We start from the raw sequence: 22,484 nt of genomic DNA, 5'->3' as shown, positions 1-22,484 counted from the left end.
TTTTAAACAAAAATGAGCTTCCAGGATACTCTGGTTATAGGGAGTGAGTCCAAAACTTAACCAGCTTCTAAATCCATTTGGCTGTATTTGGATAGCTGGCAGTTCAAAGGGCAAATGGCAAACGCACGTCTCATGAAGCACCCTGGCCGCGGTGCAAATGGAACTGAGCCAGGGGTTACCGATCACCGCTCTCCCACTGATGTGGTGGCCTGGGTGGAATCCTTCAATGGTCCATCTGTTCTCACTTTGGTCTTGGGACTTTAGGATGAATGGGATGAGGATAGTGGTGAATGACAAGGGTGAGCACTGTCTTGGGGGCACTGCCCTACAGAGTTCAGGCACCAATCTTCTTGGGGAGCCCCAAAGAAGGGAGTAGAAAGAGGCGTTAAGACAATGGATGCTTTCAGGAGCTCCCTTAGTGCCCAGTGGAGAAAGGGGAAGCAGAGGGAAGGTTCAAACACCCAAGGGAGAGGAAGGCACTTTTTGATCCAATCCAAAAACAAGAACCATGATCAAAGAATCACTTGCCATAGCTGAAGAAAAAAGAAAGTGACAGTGGGCCTTCCTGCTCCTGCCTTCCTGCCTTTCCATGCTGGGCTGCCTCTCCATTGGAGATGAAGAGTGTGGCTGCAGGCTGGCCTCTCCCCTGATCGTCCCCAGCCCCCAGCTCCTGGGGACAATTGAGCTGTGTCTCTGGCATGTGTGGAACTGCAGGTCATGGCCATATTTAACGAGAACATTCATTCTCCACAGGCACTACGGGGCTCCTCAAAACGCCCTTTGTGTCACTGTGCCTTTCTCTCCACAGCACCCGCCCCCCCCCCCCCACCACACACACTAATTTAATCAAGATGTCCTAGCTTGTAGATGGAGTGGACTCGTCAGTTCCGCATTCTTTGTGGCATTAGAGCTTTGGAGCAAAATATGTAGGGCTGAAGCCAGCAGGTTGAGGAGATGGGGTCAGGGTCTCCAAGCCAGAGCATGTTAACTTTTTGTGTAAACCCAACACATAAAGAGTGCACTAAGTTTGTGATATACTCCTATAATTTTTATTTAACTCTAAATATTCTGAAGAGGTTGAGAAATGTTTTCTTAGGCAAGTACACAGACATTCAGAAGCAAAAGGAAAAAAAAAAGGAAAGCAAAAGAAAAAAAAGAATGTATTCATCAGCACTGTTTCTAGAATGCAGAACTAGAAAAGAGAGCTTTGTCACAATTATGCCTGCTCCTTTTCTCCAGTCTCTCTTCCATTCACCCATAATTTTGCAAAATCGGAAAACTCTGTCTTATCTAGGAACCAGATTTTAATTCAGATTTGCTTCTCTAGACCACAGCCAATATCCAGAGAATCTCAAAATTGTGGTGGAGAATTAAAGCAGTAAGAAAAACAAACAAAGAAGCCATCTGGAGCCCTGGGTCCTCACCCAAGTTACCTGATCCCCAGTCTCATGGTCTTTTCCTTTGCTGTGGTGTCTCTCAAAGAGGGCATCCCTGCTTGCTGCTATAACTTTCTGAGTTAATTTGTGAATGTCCAGCTGAACCTCTGAAGCCAGAGTCTTGTAGGCCAGAAGGACTCAAGTCTATTCAAGGAAGGCCGAGGCAGGGCATCTCACACAATCCCATCTGATTAGGATACGTGTTGAAATTCCTCTCGTCAGCCTCAGATCCATTTTGCCGCAACCTCCCGCCTGGGATATATAACCCATTCCCTCCATTATCTGCTTGCCAGTTTAACTGGCCCACATCACCATGGACAGAAATGTAGTCAAAGTGCTATTGTTTCATGACGCATGAGGGGCTTTGTGGAAACCTAGCAAGCAGGCCTCCAGACTATAAGGGGGGGCAGGGGGGAGAGGCGTGTAACCTTCATAGTTTTTGGAGCAAAAAGAACTTTGAGCTCGATTCCATCTCCTCCTGCCTGGGTGAAGTAGGCAACTGGCCTGGGGTCAGGACAACCCTAAATGCTTAGGCTAATCCCAGAGTCCTCATCTCATTCTACAAACCCAATAAGCTCCTAGTCAAAAAACTACACGGCTTTTCAGCTCCCTTACAAAGCTGTACTAAAAAAAAGTTTACTACTCCCTAGTAAATAAGCATCTCTCCTATGCTGCTTTTCAAGATAAGAACTGAGTGTCTGCCCTCTTCCCCCTCCCTCTCTTGGCCGACTTGCATATTCTCTTTTCTGGAAAAGCTGATAAAAAATGCTTCCCTGATCCTGTCACATCAGGAGACTACAGCCTATAGCCCTAGGTTTTGTGTGAGGGCAGAGAGCATTTAACCAGCGCTTGCTAAAATGAACTGAATCACCAGGGAGCAGCACCACAGTGCCTTATTTCATTCAGCTTGAACCTGAACAAGGTGTGACTTTCAGCCTGGACTAACGGAGACACCTGACTGCATCCTGCAGTCAGGAATGTGCAGCTAGAATACACTAGTCTGCAGTGAGAAGGCCAGATTTCCTACCTGCGAGACTTCTGATCCAGAGAGAGTAGGAGCCTGGCTTTCCTCCAGGGCTGGTGGGAAAATGAGGCAGAACTCTGCATAGCCCCGAGCTACGTAGCGTCAGGCCAGAGGCAACAAGCTCACATCAGGTGCTTACATCTAACCTGGGGAGGAAACCCATCCCGAGTGTCAGAAATCATCTGCTCTGATTACAACACCCTTTTTAATCTTCCTTGCCCAGGAGAGGATATGCGCTGATAACTTCAATAATGCCAGCAGGTACAATTAATTTCCATTCCTGCTCTTCATATACTGTTATGTGAAGGGGACTGGAAGGGCAAAATTCAGCCCCACTGGGGCTGCAGCCTGCAGCTCGGAAACAGGCAGACTGATCAGAATCAGCACGGCAAACCTCACCCTGTGTTTCATCAGAGGGACCAGTGCTAACCTACAAGTGCTCAAGAGACCTGCATGGCCTTCAGGGCAAGGCTAATTCTTTTGTGGTTGGGTAACAGTGACTACAGAATTAAATTAAATTAAATTTAAAAGCCCAGGCAGGATTTGATAGGGGTCTAATGGACATAGTAATTAAGCAAGATTTAATCAAAAGGATACAGACATATTTTATGTTGTTTCAAAAAGGAATATCTATTTTATTGGTCCTTGTGTTCTGCATTTAATATATCCCTAATGCAAAGTTTTTTTATGACCCTATCAAAAGTTTGTTGTTTTTTTTAACTAAAAACTTGCTAAAATCAACTAGAAAAGGCTACCTAGACTTATGTAACATTTCTCTTCCAAAGCAGTTTCATATCCTTTGTCACTGTTACCCTCACACCATTTCTAGAAGGCCAAGTGAGCATGAAGGATGCTTTCTCATTCCATTTACAGATGGGTCCACAGAGGTCTGGGAGGGTCAGTTTCTTGTATAAGGCTCACAAGACGGTAATGCTAGAGTTGGCAGAGATTTTTTTTTTTAAACTCCCTGTCTTAGGTTTATGCTATTTATTATATTCCTTCTCACCATTAGCTGAAAGGATAAGAAAAATGCTCAGAACCTCAATGGAGGTTCTACTGAGGACAACAGAGTCCCCCAAGGTTCCAAAACCCAAGTCTAATGGCATCTGCTCAGATCCTGTTCTTCCTGACCTCTCCGGAGTGCCTTTCGGGGAGCCAGCTTCTTCTCAGCCATGTGACTCATTTTCCTGTTGCCCATTTTAATTTGCTCTTGTGTCCTCTTTGCTGGTTCTCAGTCTTTTCTCTAGGCTTCAACTGCCCTCTTCTCTGAATACTCACTTTCATGGCTTCAACTATCGGCTCTGCATGTGGTCAGTGTTCAGATCCCCCTTCCAGCCCTAATCTTCACTACATCTCTGTGCCGTGTGTGGCGCTGAACCAAGGAGGGCTGGGGTCATGTCCTGGAAAGAGCACTGACTGGAGGTTAGAAGAGCTGGTAGGTTTGGCCCCAGCTCTCCTACCGCCAACCTGGGTGACCTAACACAAGTCACGACTTGCTGGCTCTTAGATTCTTCACTAATCACAGAGCAGGATGAGAGCCAGTGGCTCTTTCACATACTTTCCCCAATAAATGGCAACTCCAACTTCTGATGGCTCAGATCAAAATGCTTACAGTCACCTTTTTTTAAAAAATTAATTTATTTATTTTGAGAGAGACAGAGAAGAGAGAGGGGGGAGAGTGGGGGAGGGGCAGAGAAAGAATCCCCAAAAGGCTCCATGCTGTCAGAGCACAGCCCCACTCGGAGCTCTATCCCACGAACCATGATCATGACCTGAGCTGAAATCAAGAGTTGGACACTTAATCAACTGAGCCACCCAGGTGCTCATCTTAGATGTCTCTTTTTATCACATGCACATTCAATTCAGCAACAAATACTAATGGCTCCATCTTCAAAACACATCCCAGAGTCTGACCACTTCTCACAATCTCCACATCCACCACCCTGTTCCAATCCGCCATCATCTCCTGCCGGAGTTTACAGAAGTCTTCTTAGCAACCCTTCCTATTCTGTTCCCACCTTGCTCCTCCTTCAGTCTTAACACAGAAGCCAGAAAAATCCTACTGAAGCAAGAATCAGATTGTATCATTCCTGTGTTCCAAATCCTCTCATGGCTCGTGGCCTCCAAGGCCATTCCAGATGCAGCCTGCCCCCAAACCCCAACCACATCTGCCACTCTTCCTCTTCCCTCCTGTGCACAAGGCCCTGATGCTTCTCTGACCAAATAAGCACACTCCCATCTCATGGCCTTAGACATGCTGGTTCCTCTGCCTGAAAGACCTTCCTGGGGGAGTAAAATCCCTAATTTCCTTTAAGAATCAGTTCAAATGCCAACTTGTCAGTGAGATCTTCCCTGACACCCCCCACCCCCCGCCATATAAAATAGCAATACTCCCACCACCTCTATCCTCCTTCCCGTTTTATTTTATCACCATCCAGCATATTATACATTTACTGCTTCATTTGTATATTGTGCGATTCTCCTACCAGACCACAGGCAATCGAGACTTTTTCTGTTCTGTCATCTGCTGTATTACAGGGCTTACCACTGTGCCAGAAACATGGGAGGCACACTGTCAATATTTATGGAATGACTAAATGAACTTTGAGTCCTCTCTAACATTTACCTCCTCCTACCTCATGTCAGGTTACTTTCCCCTCTCTAGAATGTCTTTGTTGTATCTTTTAGTAGGTCCCATTCTTTGAGTTCCCACTGCCATGAGCCAAGAATTGGTTTCTATTATCCCTCCGAATTACTGTAGTAGGCTTCCAGATAGTTTCTTCCACCCTAAACCACACTGAACACTACTGCCAATGTCACCATTGATCATGATTTTCAATATTTCATTGCCCTACCTAAAATGAACAACAGCTCTCTTTGTCCTGTAGCTGGACCACCTTGAGCGGGCTTTCAAAGCACTCAGGGTCCAAGCTCATCCCACCTACCTCTCCCATCATTGGCCAACAGGAAGCTTCTGCTGCTGTCTTATGGGGAACATCTCTAATGGGGACAAAGAGGTAGGAGAGGAAGTTGGCATGAGATAATATGGAAATATTCAAAAGATATTTCCATAGGATAAGAAATAGATAATGAAGAATTCTGGCACCATGTAATTAAAAGAACATCAGCCCAACTCTTTCCCTTCTGTGAAGCTTGCCCGATCACCTCTCATGAATCTGTTCCTTTTCCAAGTTTCTATAGACAACTCATTATCTGCATCCCTCATTAAATTGGTGTCTTAAGTTGCAACCTGCTTCAAGAGTCTTTGCCTGTCCATCCAACTGAAATATAAAAAAATCCAAGAATTTGAAGCATGTCTTAAGCTTGCTCGGTAGTACTTTTATAGTGGCAAGTTGAATACTGAGCGATTATACACAATCAAATAGTAGTTATTAAATTGAACTGAATGAACGGGTAGTGGTACTTGTGCTCCTGAATTTGAATAAAGCACTGCCCTTTTCTTTTAAGGGTCCTGAAAGAAGAGTCAGGTGGGCTATGTAGTTTTCCTGCCTGAGAATTCAAAGGACCAGAAAGGCCACTGACTCAGAGGGCTGTGAAAAGAGAAGGCTTTTTTTCTACTCTCCACCCTCAAAATGAACATCAAAAAGAAAACAAGGTCATGGGAAGAGGCAAGGCAGGAAAGGATGCGATGCTTATGTGGGCAGAAGGACTGGATTATCTTGGCTTTGGCAAGAAGATGATTAAAGCTAGAGAATGGGTCTCCCAGTTTGCCCTCTTTATTTCCTCCCTACCCTATATGAGAACACACTGCTGAAAAAGATTAGCTGAGAGACAAAGACCACCCGGGTGGGGAGAAGGCACAGGGGCACACTCTCCTACGTGAGCATAACCAAGCTCCACAGAGCACTTTTCTTTCCTTTCCTTTCCTTTTCTCTTTTCTTTTCTTTTCTTTTCTTTTCTTTTCTTTTCTTTTCTTTCCTTTCCTTTCCTTTCCTTTCCTTTCCTTTTCTTTTCTTTTCCTTAACTTTAACTGAGGAATAATTGGCAAATAAAATTATACACATTTAAAGTGTACAACATGATGATCTGATGCACATATACACGTGGAATGATGGCCGAGATCAAAATAATTAACACATTCATCACCTCCCATAGTTAGCTCTTTGGCTATGTGCGTATGGGTGGTGAGAATACTCAAGATCTACACTCAGCAACTTTCAAGTGCATTATACTGTGTCATTAACTGTATGCCATACATTAGATCCCCAGCACTTATTCTTACAGCTAAAAATTTGTGCCCTTTGACCTATATCACTCCATTTCACCCTCCCTGAACCCCTGGCAACCACCATTATATTCTGTTTCTATGAAATTGGATTAAAAAAAATTTTTTTTACATGTAAGTATTACCATGCAGTGTTTGTCTTTCAGTTAGGATACTGCCTTCAGATTCCTCCATGTTGCCACAAATGGCAGGATTTCCTGCCTTTTTTATGACTGAATAATATTCTATTGCGCGCGCGCGCGCGCGCGCACACACACGCACACGCACACACACACACATATCACGTTTGCTTTACGCGTTCATCTGTTGAAGGACATTTCGATTGTCTCCATATCTTGGCCATTGGGAATAACGCTGCAGTGAACATGGGGTGCAGATATCTTTTTGGATACTGATTTCAATTTCTTCAAATATAGACCCAGGAATGGAAGTGCTGGATCATACGGTAGCTCAATTTATAATTTTCTGAGCAACCGCCATACTGTTTTCTGTAGTGTGGTTGTACCAATTTACATGCAAACAAACAGCATATGAGGATTCCCTTCTGTCCACATCCTCACCAAAATTCGTTATCTTTCGTCTTTTTGACCATGGCAGAGCACTTTCTTCCCAGGTTCTACTGACTCTTATGACATGCCAGGAAGCCAGAGTGAGGCTATGAGCAATTTTCTGCACTGTGGAGATGAGGAAACTGTAACCCTGCACAGTGAAAGTACTCCACTGTGCCGCCGGGGGCTCAGGCACAGCTCTGAGGTTTAGATTCCCAGCTGAGCTTAGAGACAATGAGGAAGATATAAAAGGAAGAAAAAATAAGGGGGAAACCCTCTTCCTTGCCTCACATCAGAAGTAGGGTATTTCCAAATGAGAACACAGACGAAACTAGTCACTCTAAAAACAACTAGCTTCCAAGAAGATGCCAATGAGATTCTAGATTGCTTCTGGATGTACAAGAACGTGGTCCAGTAGAGTCAAAACCACCCAGCCAAAGAACCATAAGGACCTTATGAATAAGCAATGGAACAGCCACAAGATAGAATGCTGGACAGTCATCAGAAACAAGGCTTTTTAAGAAGTTGCAAAGACAGGGTCAAAATACTCACTTAAAATGTCACATGAAAAAAATTACACAGAATTTAATATACAATATATTTCTAATTTTCTAAAGAAAAATGCACATAGAAAAAATATTAGAAGGGAATAACTGATTCCCAGTAATCATTTTCTTTTTATTATTTTTGTTTTCCAGAGGTCTTCAAAAAACACATTATTTTTTCAATTGAAAAAAACATAAGCTAAAGGGCTTTTTGGACTGCTTCAAAACTCAAAGGAAACATAAAATAAAAATTGTTATTTTTGTTACTTCTCCACCCCGTTGCCCGGCCTCGGCAATAACTTCTTAGCTCAGCAAGTGGATGATTCAGAGAACTCTTGAAACCATGCTCCTAGGTTCCTATCATCTCTTGGAAGTCAAGAATTAGTCCCAACAATTAAAATCAACCTATCACTGAAAGTTTCATGTTGAGTAAATATCAGGAAAAGCTAGATATAGACCCAAATGATTTCTGGAGCACAGAGTAAAGGAAGGAGGAGAGAAAAAAGAAAAAAAATTAAAAAACCCCTGAGAACTAGGCTTAAAAGCAAAGAAAGGTAAGATCGAGTAGAAAATCCAAGAAAAGAGATCAGAAAAAGTCCACTATCATGTGGAAAGCAGAAAATGAAAATGGAAAAACTAAAGCTGCTATCTCAAAAGGAGGAGAATTTATTCTCCCCACCACCACCACCACTCCGCCGCCATTTTACACAAAAAATCATGCTTAGACAAGCAGGGAGAAATTCAAAGGAAAACTCTTGACAGAGATAAATAGGAGAATCAAAAGAAGCCAGTCCTTCAAGAAGGGAGGTTGAAATCAAAGATGCCCCCCCCCACCCCGTCTCTGTCTGGACAAGCCAGGCAAGATGCAGAATCAGAAGAGCACAGTGGACAGTCTGGCCCGGCAGAAGCATCTAAATGCGTGACTGCAGAATGCACGGGCCCTTCATTCCCTGCACAAGCCGTGGCCCTTTAGCTGACCAGTATAATGACTGCCACCCTGCTCCATGTGAGGCCACAGAGCACAGGATGTGAAAGAGATGATGCAGGGGAAGCACGCTGCCTAAGCCATCAATCCCAATTTTGCCCCCAACCGGTTCTATAACTTTGAGTCAATTGTTTACCCTCTCTGTCCATGTGCTTACGTATAAGTGGAGATGATAAAACCATCTTGAAGGCTTGTTGTGATGATTAAATGGGTTAATACCTGCAAAAGACTTAGCATGGTCCCTGGGCATGGCTAGCACTCATTAAGCATTAGTTATAATGACTATTATTTGTATTATTGCTGTGAATCTTATAACAAAAAAAAAAAAAATTGGGACCTAGTCAGCTTTCACACCATTAGTGGAATTTCTCCTGAGAGTAGTCAGTTGGTATACACTACTGTCTTTTTGCATGGTGCCTGATGAGTTGTATTAATAATCCTCCACTTCTCTCAGGGAGGCATCTTGCCGTCAAGTGAAAGAGGTACGGAGATGGTAAAAAGTAATTTGGCTAGAATCATCATTGATGTTAAAACCCTCAGATGAATGACTGAATTAACACCCAACATTTGTAAGACAGCATCACATTTAACACCAGATAATGGCCCTTTTATCATGTGAGAAGAAAAATCTAACTGCAAAACGGAGGGTTTGAACTGAGGGGCTTATGTTTGCATCACTATCAGCAGGTTAACCAGATATTAAATATTTCCTCATGTTATACCACATGAAGTACCCAACCTCACCTATTACTCACTGTAGTCAAAAATGTGTAACTTGAATAGATTTGGCCACTGGAACCAACTTCCAATTTATAGGAAATACAGGATACAGGAAGAAGCTAAGCGACACCACAAGGAAGCAACCAGACAAATCTAGAAGTGAGACAATCTGCAGGACAAGTAGCCTGGTCTACTCAGCAAATCAGTGTCCTGGAAAAGGAAAGTACTAGGTTAAAACAGACTTTAACGGACATAAGAACCAATGTGCATTAGATATTAGCTTGGACAAATCACTTTCAAGGACATTTTTAAGGATAATTAGGGAAACGTTTACATGGCCTGGGTATTAGATGAGATGAAAATTTAGAGATGAAATGGAAAAGTGAAGATCTCGACTACAAAACAGTATGTAGAATACAACCTGGTTTTTCATTAGAATACCTTTGCTTCTTCTATTTTGTACCATGTACATGTACTATATGGTTTGAAAAGATTATCCAAAAGAAAAGAGAGCAAGAGGAAAAGGGAGAGGAAAAAAGAGAAAGAAAAAAGGAGAGGGACAGGGAAGGGAAGAGAAGGAGAAGGGGAGAGGGAGAGGGCAGGGGGAAGAGAGAAGCAGGTTTTGAATTCACTATTCTTAAAGCTCAGATTGTGACCAGGCTCAACAGTGTGATCTGGCAACAACTATCTCCTGGAAATACTACCTGTAAGTCCTGAAATGTGGATGGTAGTGAGATACAGTAGAACAAACAAGGGAGTTCAAATTCCACTGTCATCTCTTTGTGGCCTTACTAAAAGTATTTTACCAGTGTGAGCTTTAATGATTTCAACTATACAATGGGAAGAAAAATAACCTTCCTATATAACGTATAATAGCAACATTATCCATAATAGCCTCAAAAGGAAACTGCCCAAATGTCATCAACAGTAGAATAGATAAATCTTAAAGTTTCATGTCAGGAACCCAGCAACCCCATCAGTCCCAGACAAACTGGGACCGCTGGTCATCCTAGCTGCTGCCCACTGCAGAGGAGATGGGAGTTTGGAGTTCAAGGCCTGCTTTCCATGGAAACCTCAGAAAGGTCATGTCTTAAGTATACAGACTATGTTCCAGAACTAAGGACAAAACCAAACCAGACTCACTTTAACAAAGCACAGAATGAATTCTCCATAGGTTCAAGGTGACCAACCAGTAATTTAACTGCCTACTAGAACAAAACTTAACAGTTTTCAGAGGGATGATAAGGACACCTACAGTCTCTATAATATATCAGCTAAGATGTCTAATATGTCCTAAAAATTAGTAAACATGAGAAAATAATGAGATCCATGGTCAAAAGAAAACCCAAGAAATAGAAACAGAACCACAGATGAGGTAGGTGTTGAAAATAGCAGACAATGATTTTTAAATATTGCTACATGTGTTTTAAAAATAACAAGAGAAAGGAAATTGCAGAAAATATATTGGACACTGAAAAAAAGAACCAAAGTGAAAATCACGAAGCTAAAAAAATATAACATTTAAAATTAAAAAAATGAACGGGATAGTGTTAATAGCAGATTGTACACACAAAAGAAAGGATCAGTGAACTTTAGAAATCATCTCAACTGAAGCACCCAGGGGGGAAAAAAGGCCTGTTTCAATGACGTGTGGGACTGTATCAGTCTAACAAACATGAGAGGAGTCAAGGTAAGAAGTAAAAATGGGATGGAAAAAAGTATTTGCCAGATATTTTCCCAAATTGAGGAAAAAAACACTACCCACAGTTCCAGAATAGTTAGATCTTGCCCTTATCCAAGTCAAAGAAATACAATGGCAACCACACTTAGACTCATCCCAAACTGCTGAAAACCAAAGATAAAGAAAAGATATTCAAAGCAGCTCTCACGATGAAGAGAAACAAACTTACAGCTGTAAAATAAATAAGTCATGAGAAGGAAAAGTACAGCATCAGGAATATAGTCAAAAATATTATAATAATTTTTTAATGTAATAATTTTGTAGAGTGAACGACACTTAATTGTAGTGAGCATTTCGTAATGTATATGATTGTCAAATCACTATGTTGTACACCTGAAACTAATATAATATTGTGTGTCAACTATACTTCAATTAAAAAAAAAGCAACCCCCAAAACATTACCTACAGGGAACAACAACGAACCTCACAGTTGACTTTTCATCAGAAACAGTGGAAGCCAGAAAACAAAAGAATGACATATTTAAATTGTTGAGAGCATATTTTATGATTCCATTTATACAAAAAAATTTTTTTTTTTTAAATACAGTCAAATGCTTACATTGTGTTAGAAGTCAGGATAGTGACTACTTTTCAAGTGGAAATGAATGGAAGGGGGCAAGAGTGGGGGCTCATGGGACACTGGAAACACTCCTTTCTTTATCTGGGTGCTAATTACATAGCTGCTTTCCGTTTGTAAAAATTCACTGAGCTGTACACTTTAAGATATGTGCATTTCTCTAAGTATTTTAAACTTCCATGAGAAGACAAGGGAAAAAAAAACCCTTGTAAAATACATGAAAGGATTAGAGAAAATATACATTTAGGACCTACTACAGTGTATCACAGTGATAGCAGGCATTTTATGAAAGCTTGTTATTATTGGTCTTATCACCATCCTACAGAAAGTTTTGGGAGATCTAAGTAGTCTGAAGAGCAGACGGGAGAGGCCCTAAGCTCCCTGGGGGCAAACCTAACTTGTCAATTTCATCTTAAGCTCTTTTAGCCTGCACAGTGCTGTGTTTACAGTATTCACTAAAATTCTCACTGACTAGCGCGTTTCCAGTTTAGGATAATATTCAGACACAAGGTTGCACTTGGACAGTTTTGTTTCTGCCCACTGCATCTCACTTCATACTTTGTAGTTGTTCTTCAGATTCTCCTAACCATCTGTTGACTTACAAAGATGGCAGTATCCTTATACCTTTGAATGTTACACATGCAACAAATACCTTGTCCTTTCAGGAAAGGCAGATAGGTGCCTGAGAACTAAGACACCAAAAAAGCCAAGCATATAAACTAACCCAAGCAAAAGACTACAGGCATCTTTGATGCACATGCTCCCTCTGAGCTGAATCTTCCTAAGTCCAAAAAAGCCTAGACCACCCAGAGAGAAGCCCCAAGGGAGAGGATACAGATGCTGCTGACCTAGTGTCACAGAAACCAAAGCTAAAACACCATCAACGGCACTAGCTGCAAAGCTCCCCTCAGTGTTGGCTTTGGCAGCAAACCTGACGCCCCTTATCAGCAGAGATACCTTTGAAGTAGCTGGCAGCCTTCCACCCTCTACACAAATAAGTTCAGCTTGCCATCCTATTCTTTTCTCCAAAGAGGATCTCTTCATCAGATATGAGAGAATAAAGCTCAATTAATCACAACAGATTTTCGCTACCATCAAGACAAACTGGGTAACAGGAACAGCTGTCTGTAAAGCACCGCGCCACGCTGTTCGTGATCATGTTATAACGTGGAGGAAGCCCAATCAATTGCAGATACTGTGTTCCATCGAAACGAGGTGTAGGATGGACTAGGGAAGAGAGGGAGGGGTAAATCAGTCAGCTACTCCTTCTCCCAAACATGTCTCCAGGTTAAACTCTTTCTCAGAAGGGCGGAACACAACCTTTGGAAGTCCGTTCTTTCTCCATTTATTGAATCTATACTACCTACCAGGAACATTTGACTATACCAGCATTGTGGATCACTTCTCCTTTACTTATTTATGACAACACTACCACAGAACATGCCTCCTTATAGTATCCAGTCTCCTCACATAAGCAAAGTAGCTGGACTCCAAAACTGTAGAAAATCCTGCCCTCATCTAAAGGGGACAAACAGTGGGGTGCCTGGGTGGCGCAGTCGGTTGGGCGTCCGACTTCAGCCAGGTCACGATCTCGCGGTCCGGGAGTTCGAGCCCCGCGTCGGGCTCTGGGCTGATGGTTCAGAGCCTGGAGCCTGTTTCCGATTCTGTGTCTCCCTCTCTCTCTGCCCCTCCCCCGTTCATGCTCTCTCTCTGTCCCAAAAATAAATAAACGTTGAAAAAAAAATTTTTAAAGGGGACAAACAGGTAGGTAGGTAACATGCACCACTTTCGGTTTCAAATCTCCTTTATCCTTTTATACTGCCAGACCCATTTCCTTGGTGCCGAATGAAATCTGATTAGCTGTGGCAAGTCTCTTGTGACTGATCAACCAATGGGAAAGGATACCTGAAGACCCTAGAGAAAAGAATTGAGCCCTCCTACATTTCTTCCCCAGCACCCTTCTTATATCTCCCACTTTCTGCAGTGTGACTTACTTATCTGAATCCAGATTTACCCTTTGTCACCCTCCAAGAATAAAGTAGAGAACCACAATGCGTTGCCCAGACAAACCAGTCTAAATGCTTCACCATTATTGCAGGGGCAAATGTGGCTCACCTACAAGATAGATACATATAGACAGGATCTTATGACTTCAAATGTCCTTTGTGCTCTTAGGTTTCCCCAAGATGGAAACCAGAATACCTACAATAGTGTTTCTCAACCCTGGCTGCATGCAAGAATCACCTAGGCTCATCCCAGAGACTGATTCAATTGCCCTGGGATGGGGCCTTGGGCATGCTATTTTTAAAATTATTATGATTTAAAAAAATTTTTTTAAGTTTATTCATTTTTGAGAGAGAGAGACAAAGCATGAGCAGGGGAGGGGCAGAGAGAGAGAGAGAGAGAGAGAGAGAGAGAGAGAGAATCCAAAGCAGGTTCCAGGCTCCAAGCTGTCAGCACAGAGCCTGACGCGGGGCTTGAACTCACAAACCATGAGATCATCACGACCTGAGCCGAAGTCGGATGCTCAACCAACTGAGCCACCCAGGCGCCCCTAAAATTATTTTTTTAATCAACTTTAATGAGGCATAATTCACAGAAAATAAAACGCATACATTTTAAGTGTATAGTACCTGTTTTGATAAATCCACACACTCATGTAACCACCATTATAATTAAGATTGTATGACATTTCCATAATCCCTAAGTTTCCTTGTGTCCCTCTGCGGTCAACCCCTCACCCTACCCTGGCCCCAAGGCAATCACTGATGTCGTTTCTGTCACAACAGAGTAGAACTATCTTTTCTAAAATTTCATATAAACAGAATTGTACAGAATGTTCTCATTGTGTCTGGCTTCTTGTAATCAGTATAACGTTTCTTGAGTTCATCTACATCATTGTACCCATCAGCATTGCATTTCTTTTTATTGCCGAGTCGTATTCATATATGGATATACCACAATATGTTTTTCCATTCATCTGTTGATGGATATTTGGGTCATTTCCAGTTTTGACTATTATGAATATAATATGAGTCTCCTAAGGCACTTATAACAAATTACTGTAAACTTGGTGACTTAAAGCAACATGCATTTATTCTCAGTTTTTAAAATTTGTATTCAGTTTATGTAAACTAAACAAACACCCAAGAAAACACCATTTCTCCCACCCTCCCACCCCCCTGCCTCTTGCAACCACCAGTTTGTTCTCTTTATCTATAAACCTAGGGTTTTTTTGTTTTTGTTGATTGCGCACATAAGAAAGATCACATGGTATGTCTTTCTCTGTCTTATTTCACTTATTAGCACAATGGCCTTCAGGTCCATCCATGTTGCTGCAAATGGCAAGACCTCAAGCTTTTTTTTATGCTTGATTAATATTCCATTGCGTATATACACTACAACTTCTTTATGCACTCATCCAGTGACAGACACTTCTGTTGCTTCCATACCTGGGCTACTGTAAATAATGCTGCAATAAACACACAGGTGCATCTATCTTTTGGAATTTGTGTTTTCATTTTCTTCAGATCAATATTCAGAAGTGGAACTGCTGGATCACATGGTAGTTCTATTTTTAGTTTCTATTCTCTTACAGTTCTGGAGGTCAGAAGTCTAAAACCCATTCCACTGGGCCAAAACCAAGCATCAACAGGGCTGCTCTTCCCCTGGGGGCTTTTAGGGAGAATCTGTTTCCTTGTCTTTTCCAGCTTCTCGAGCTGCATTGCTTGGCGCATGGCCTCCTCCTCCATCCTCAAAGCCAGTGGCCTAGCATCTTCTCCCTGTGACTCTTGCTTCCTCTGCTTCTATTGCACGGCCTTCTCTTTTGTCTGTAATCTCCCTCCACCTCCTTCCAATAAGGACACTTGTGACTGCATTAGAGCCTACTTAGATACTCAAGCATAATATCTTCATCACAAGACCCTCAGACTCATCGTATGTGCAAAGTCCTGTGTGGATAAGGTAAATTCACAGATTTCGGGAATTAGGACATGGACATCTTTGGAAGGGACCATTATTCAGCCAACAACAAAAGCTATTATGAATAATTAGGTACAAGTCTTGGTGTAGGTATTATTTTTACTATCTTTTGCGTAAATACCTAGCCTTGGAATTGCCAGATATGGTAAGTACACACTTAACTTTATAAGAAACAGCCAAACTATTTTCCAAAGTGGTAGTACCATTCTACGCTCTCACCAGCATCATAAGAGAATGCCACCCATCCTTACCACCACTTGTTATTGTCAGTCTTTTTAATTTTAGCCATTCTGGTGAGCATGTGATATGCTTAATGGCCATTTATATATCTTTTTACTGAAGTGTCTATTAAAATCTTTTGCCTATTTTTAAAGATTTGGGCAGTGTGTCTTCTTATTATTGAGTTCTATGCATTGCAAATATATTCTCGCAGTCTGTGATTTGTCTCTCGTTTTCTTAACAATGTCTTTCCAAGAACAAAAGTCCAAGAGTGGATGGTGTCCAATTTATCTTTTTTTCTTTTATTGTTCATGCTTTTTACATCCTAAGAAGTTTGTTTCTTCAAGGTCACAAAGATTTTTTTAAAAAACTCCCCCAGTGAGTCTTACACACAGGCAGCATTGAGAACTACCGAACTACTGATCTATCAGGAATTTAACATAACTTGCTCAATTTAACCTTCCTACCATAGAAACATAGGCTAGTAAAGGCAAAACAAAAGTATAGCTAGCTGGAATACTGGAGAGGAAAAAAAAAAAAAAAAGAAAGCTGCAATTCAGAGTCTTGGACTGTCTGAATTGACTGGCTTCCAAGACTGAGTATGAGCAGCTAAGGGCTAGAAACAGTGAGCTAAAAAGCAAAGTGAGAGGTACTTTTGGTGTGTTCCAGCTAAGTGAAAGAAGAGAGAACAGAATTGTCCTCTCCCCTGTGGGAAAAAGCACACCCAAGTTTACTTCAGTTTAAAAAGAGAAAGTGGGAAAACTGATTTCTCTTCTTGGTGGGATTCTTTAGAACACGTCTCTCACAGAGACGATGTAGAGCTGGAAGTCGAACTTGGCAGTGTTTGGCCCCTGGTTTTGAAGCCACCGCATTAAACAAATGAAGGTGGCAGCAATAATATTTGCCTAAACCTTGGTTCCAACAAGGGTTAGACAGACTGAGCTTTCATTACACAAAAAGAGATGTCAGGAGCACCAAATGGGCTCAATTTCCCCTGGAGTCCTAGACAAAGTGGGTCTGTTTCTAAGCTGTGGACAGGAGGCTACTTTCTCTAGATGTTATATTTAGCTAAAGGAATCTCTACCATGGCTTCGCGCAAAATGTAAAATATGTCCCAGCAGACATAACCACAAACCAGAGTGCCAGCAAGGAGCATCCCTTAAGGGGGTTCAGTAGTACAGAGGGGCCAATTGTACAGCCGCCCTGACATCCCCAAATTAGCTGAGTTAGCTGTGAGCCGGATTTTTGGCCAGTTCTCACATTTAATGAGTCTTTGTTTCCTTCTTACTAGAGATCCTGCCCCTGGGGAGAAAAACACGTTGTCCTATTTCACTGTCAACTTCCAGCTGCTTGCCCAGACACCAGGTAAAAGAAACAACCCAATGCAGGTGAAAGAAACAACCCAATGTTGATGTCTAACACCTCCAAACCTTTTGAAGGCTTGTGTGCAAGAGGAAAGGTTGGGTTAATTCCATAACTAAGTGAAATATCTGGATTCAATAGGAAAGAGTAAGAAAATCCAAACTACCCTCTTCTCTGCACACCATACCCAGAATCCTAACAGAATACGTAGAAAGAACCTCAAGTTCTAGGGCCAGATGACTGGATTTAAATAGTAGCCTCACCTCATTTTTTGATTAAACTCCCTCAGTTTCAGTTTCCTCCTTCATAAAGTAGGGATAATAATAGCAACTACTTTATGGAATTATTGTAAAGATCAAGTGTAGAAAGTGCTTACTACTGTACCTGGCACATAAACGTTCAAAAAATGTCAGTTTTGATTACCATAACCTTTGCTAGTGAATCAATAAGTTTTACAGATTAAAAAAAAAGAATTATAAAAGGAAGAAAACCTATGCCTTTTGCCAGTGAGAAATAGAGCCAAATCACATAAAACTCAGGTGAATTTTCTCAGGTATCCATAGCTGAACCAGAAACAAAGGTATCTTTTCTAAAGTCTGTGTCTCCTGAGAAATGTGGATTTCCTTTATTGCTGGAACTGAATTTATAGGGAAAAAAAAAGGTATATCTACTTCACACATTTGGATTCCAGTTTGGCCTCTCTTGGTTGCTGGTTATTATAGATAGAAGAAGCTGAAACAGTGCTTCATTCCTCAAGAAAGTTGATCTTTAATTGCCTAAGCTAGCCCCCTCTCCATACCCACATCCACTTTTGTTTGCCCATATCCTGGGGACTCCAATTTACTTGGATGTAGTTCATCATAGAACTACAGTGTATTAGATTTTGAAGGCAGCATGAAGATCATACAGGCCAAACACTTTTTTTTTTTTTTTAAACTTTAGGGAACTAAGGCACAGAAAGAAGTAATTGTCTAAGGTTTCAGAGTTACTAGCACAGCTAAGCTCAAGAGAAAGAGTCACTTGGAAGACACCTCTGCTCTGATAGAGCAAAGTAAGCCCTGGGAAGCTTCACATAACTGACAGCGTGGCCAGGCTCATTCCTTAGTTCTCTTATCTGATTACTATATCTTAACCACTGGGATTCTAATTCTTTATGTGCGACACACTTTAAACAAAAGAGAATACAAAAATTGAGGTATGGAAAGAGAATGCTTCTGTGTCCATTACTAGAAAGGAGAGAGGCTCTCATCTGGCCAAAACAGAATTAATTTACACTTGTGATGTGCCAAACCAGCATCTACCTTAGAACCCTCTGCCTACATTGGACCCCAGGGGAGAGAGAAAAGAGATTATTCACCCAGTGGGATAGTAAACATTGGCTATTTAACAGTCTTATGCATATCTCTAATCAACCGTAATTTAACTGATGAAAAGTTATAAAGATCAAGAGAAAGTCCTATGAGCTGCAACCATACACAACAACATGAATAAATCTCACACACATATGTTGAATGGGAAAAACCAGACGGAAAAGAGTACACACTGTATGAGTCTACTTATAAAAACTAAGAAACCAAGTAAAACTAATCTCGGCTGTTAAAAGTCAGCACAGTTGTTATCCTTGGAATACCCTTCCCAACCCCCCAAGGACTAGGAGGAAGCATGAGCGGGGCCTCTAGGGTACTGAACTAATCTGTTTCTTGATCTGGGAGCTGGTTATCAGGAGTGTTCAGTTTGTAAAAAAATCAGGAGTGTTCAGGAGCATTCAGCTGTAAGACTGTGGTATGTGCAACTATCTTCAATGGAATGTAATATATACACAGTCCTATGAGTAATTAGAAATTCTGCCTTATACCCCCAGCAAAGAAATGCACAGTTTATGGAGGTCAACTCTGAGACCGTGGCTAGGAATATCATCCACAGGCAGATTTTCCTTCTGGAGGGCAAAGTCCCCATGTCTTACATACAATTCGTGCACTTAGACTCTTGGTGAAATGTGAATGGCACCCAAAGAACCGGAAACATTTGTGGCTTTAATAACTGCTGCCTTCAGCCTAAACACCTGTGAGATCTGGAGGGGCCATAATACTTCTTCAGCTTGGTTCTTCTCTACCCTTCTAAAGCTGGAAGAAAAGGGAGCTGAAAGCTTGGGTGCAGTCTAGACAGCTGAACATCCCTCACAGAAGTTTTTTCTTAGATGAACAGAGAAAATGAGGGAGGAAACGATCAGTCAGCCCCTGTCCTTCTAGAGATAGTCTAAGAGGCCGTCAAGGTCACAGTGAAGGGCTGAAGTGGCATCTGATTACTGTCAAGGTTCTACCTAAATAGGCTTAAAATTTTTTTTCTCATAAAACTGTATATATTTAAGGAGTATGACATTATGATTTGATACATATGCACAGTGAAATGATTATAGTCAAGCCAATTAACATAACATCTCACCCAGTTACCTTGGTGTGAGTGTGTGAAAAAAGCACCTGAAATCAACTCTCTAGCATACTTCCAGTATTCAATACAATATTAACTACAGTTGTTAATTTTAGTCACACCCACACACCACCAAATATTGCAGAATAATTCAAAAGAATGACAAGGAAGCTAGAACAGACGCTGGAAACCATGAGGAAATGGTGAAAAGTACCTTCACCCCTAAATGAAGTATGGCCCCAACCACAGCATAGCCAGGTCACTAAAAATAGCTGGTGAACTCCGGGAGGAGTTATCTTTCTCTTCCTTCTTTTCATTGTCAGATGCTTTTTACTCTTCATATCCTGTCTCCAAGACACAGGAAAAGCCCCAACACAGATGCAATTATGTAAATGGAAGATCCTAAATCATGTTCTTTTTCATGTTGGTGTAAACAAAAGAAATTGGGCTCTAATTCCAGACCTACTAAGATCTGGAAAACTTCCAAATGTTAAGAATTGGAAAACTGACTACTATTGGCCACAGCCCTGTTTACTCAAGTCCTTTCTCTCCCAGCCTCAAATTTTAATGGTGGATTTTGTCAAATGATAACCAATGAATTTCCTCTATATGAAACCAAAGAAATAGCTCTATATACCCTCTTTACACCCAAAACTGTGGGAAGATTATTCGCCTTCTTTAAGATCTGCTGGGGATGTCAGAGCTTGAATGTTAGACATGGTACATCATGTACAATGGTTGGGGCTTTTACCACCATGTGTAACCAAAAGTCATGAATCAGCGACTCCACTGAGAGCTCAGGTTGAGAGAACTCCTTAGTTTCCAAGAGACTATTTCCACTACCGACAGATAAGGTCAATTTGGCATGAGTTTCTTAAGTTTACCACAATTAATTTTGAGTTTTCCCTTGGTCAGATTTTTCAACTTACACCCAAGGAATTATGACAAACAACTGAGTTCCAAAAGCATTCAGGGACCCAAAGACCAAGATATGACATGATAAGAATAACCAAATTCATAAGTTCATCTTGGCTAAGATCAGCACTTGGAAAGAAAACTAAACCGAATCACAAACATACATGAACCAGAAGAGGAAAACTTAAAATGACTCTGAAGGTCCCTGAATCTCAACAGCCTTACAGCTCACTCAAGGAAACCAAGCAAACATCACTATCACTGATACTGGCAGATTATGAACTCTGTTGCCAGTCTTGGGGTTGTCTCTCTTGCAAATGGTTACTCTCCCAAGGCTACTATTAATTCAACTCAGAAAGGAAGAAAAGAAGGGCTATTCAGTATTTTCTCACCACGAGACCATGGTAAGGAATGACCAAGAGAAAGCCTTTTAAGTGGGCCAATACGAAGGTGTTTCTCTTATTTACAAGGTGGTGTCATCACCCCACCCGGGTAGCTCCACGCCTAAAAATAGCTATATACCTTTTTAAAGAGTCTTCCTGAGTCCTCGCTGACTTGGACAAATCGAGGAATGATATTATTCAGGTAGATGTCACTCAGGGTGGTGTGGTCCCTGCTCTCCCGCTTCACCTGGTTTAATAGGAGATTCCAGCAGTTGACTGGAGAGAGAACATTCTGATCCTTCCTGTGGAGAAACAACAAGAAAGAAAAATCAGTGTTGGTGAGTAGCCAGAGCCAACAGCTATGACTTTACAGTCCATGTCACAAAATCACAGTGATCAAAGCCAAGCCAGAAACAGATATCTTTCCTAAAGCTTGCACCTCTAGTTTTTTTTCTAAAAACTCAGTGCAGAAAATAAGAAGAGAGAGAAGGAGAGGGAGGAAAGAGGAGAAGAAGAGAAGCAGGATTATCTGTTGAGCACCTATTATGTTCTAGGAACTTGGAAAATGTTTGACGTGCATTATTCCCTAAGTTTTATCATTTCCTTGTAAGGAAAGAACTACCATTATCCCCACTTTACTAATTAGAAGACTGAAACTCAGAGAGATTGCCACTTGCCCATGGCTAGTGAGAAGGAGTCACAGAGACAGTCAGAAGGGGTCAGGGACCAGAACCACAGCTCTGTGTTGTGTGACTAGAACCGGTCTAGGCTGTTTGACTCCAAAGTCCATAACCTTAGCCATTAAGTCATTTGGTTTGTGTCTAGGGTTGAAGACAAAACTTAGAGGTCTAGAGACAAAAATCATGAGAGGACACAGGCCACCCCCTCCCCCCCCCCACATTTATCTATATTTGGATTCAGTGAAGACAACCTTGGAGGCATTTGTCGTGAAAAAAGTCACCAAAAACACGCCAGTCCCACAGAATGCATCTAAGGAGGTTTTGACTTCCCCCGGTTGAGCCCTTTTGTCATGTCCCATACAGCCAAGAGCACAAACCATATCTGAACAGGTGTATTCCTACAACTTCTACAGTCCGAGTGGGGCAGTAAAGTGCCAAACCTAGGTGCTCATTTTTTAATGAAAACACTGTGATCCAAAAGAATTTACTGATCATCTACTCAGTTCACAACACTATTAAAGCAACAGAAAGTTCTGCATTTGCAAGTTGGGTTTCTTTAAAAAGAGAAACAGAAAGTAAGGGTTGTTTGTTGTATTATTTATCAAGGGCTTACTGTGTACTTGGCACGTGGCTGGGCCCTGTACTCACGTTGTTTAACTTGAACCTTACAACAGCCTGATGAAGGGGGTGTTATT

General features: G+C 41.6%; 1 protein-coding gene across 8 annotated transcripts in view; it reads right to left on the bottom strand.

Moving 5' to 3' along the window:
• The window catches only part of SRGAP2 (SLIT-ROBO Rho GTPase activating protein 2), a 235,005-nt gene that overhangs the window by 96,316 nt on the left and 116,205 nt on the right, over nt 1-22,484 (bottom strand). For all 8 annotated transcript variants that reach the window (XM_040462034.1, XM_040462035.1, XM_040462037.1 and 5 more), the window contains exon 4: nt 21,249-21,411. In XM_040462034.1, the coding sequence (XP_040317968.1) occupies nt 21,249-21,411 (163 nt within the window). The remainder of the gene's footprint in view (nt 1-21,248; nt 21,412-22,484) is intronic.

Source organism: Herpailurus yagouaroundi, unplaced genomic scaffold (assembly GCF_014898765.1).
Source record: "Herpailurus yagouaroundi ecotype Mexico unplaced genomic scaffold, PumYag 308, whole genome shotgun sequence".
NCBI classification, from domain to species: domain Eukaryota; kingdom Metazoa; phylum Chordata; class Mammalia; order Carnivora; family Felidae; genus Herpailurus; species Herpailurus yagouaroundi.
Note: the sequence above shows the minus strand (reverse complement) of the source record. Positions and strands in the feature narration are given on the sequence as shown.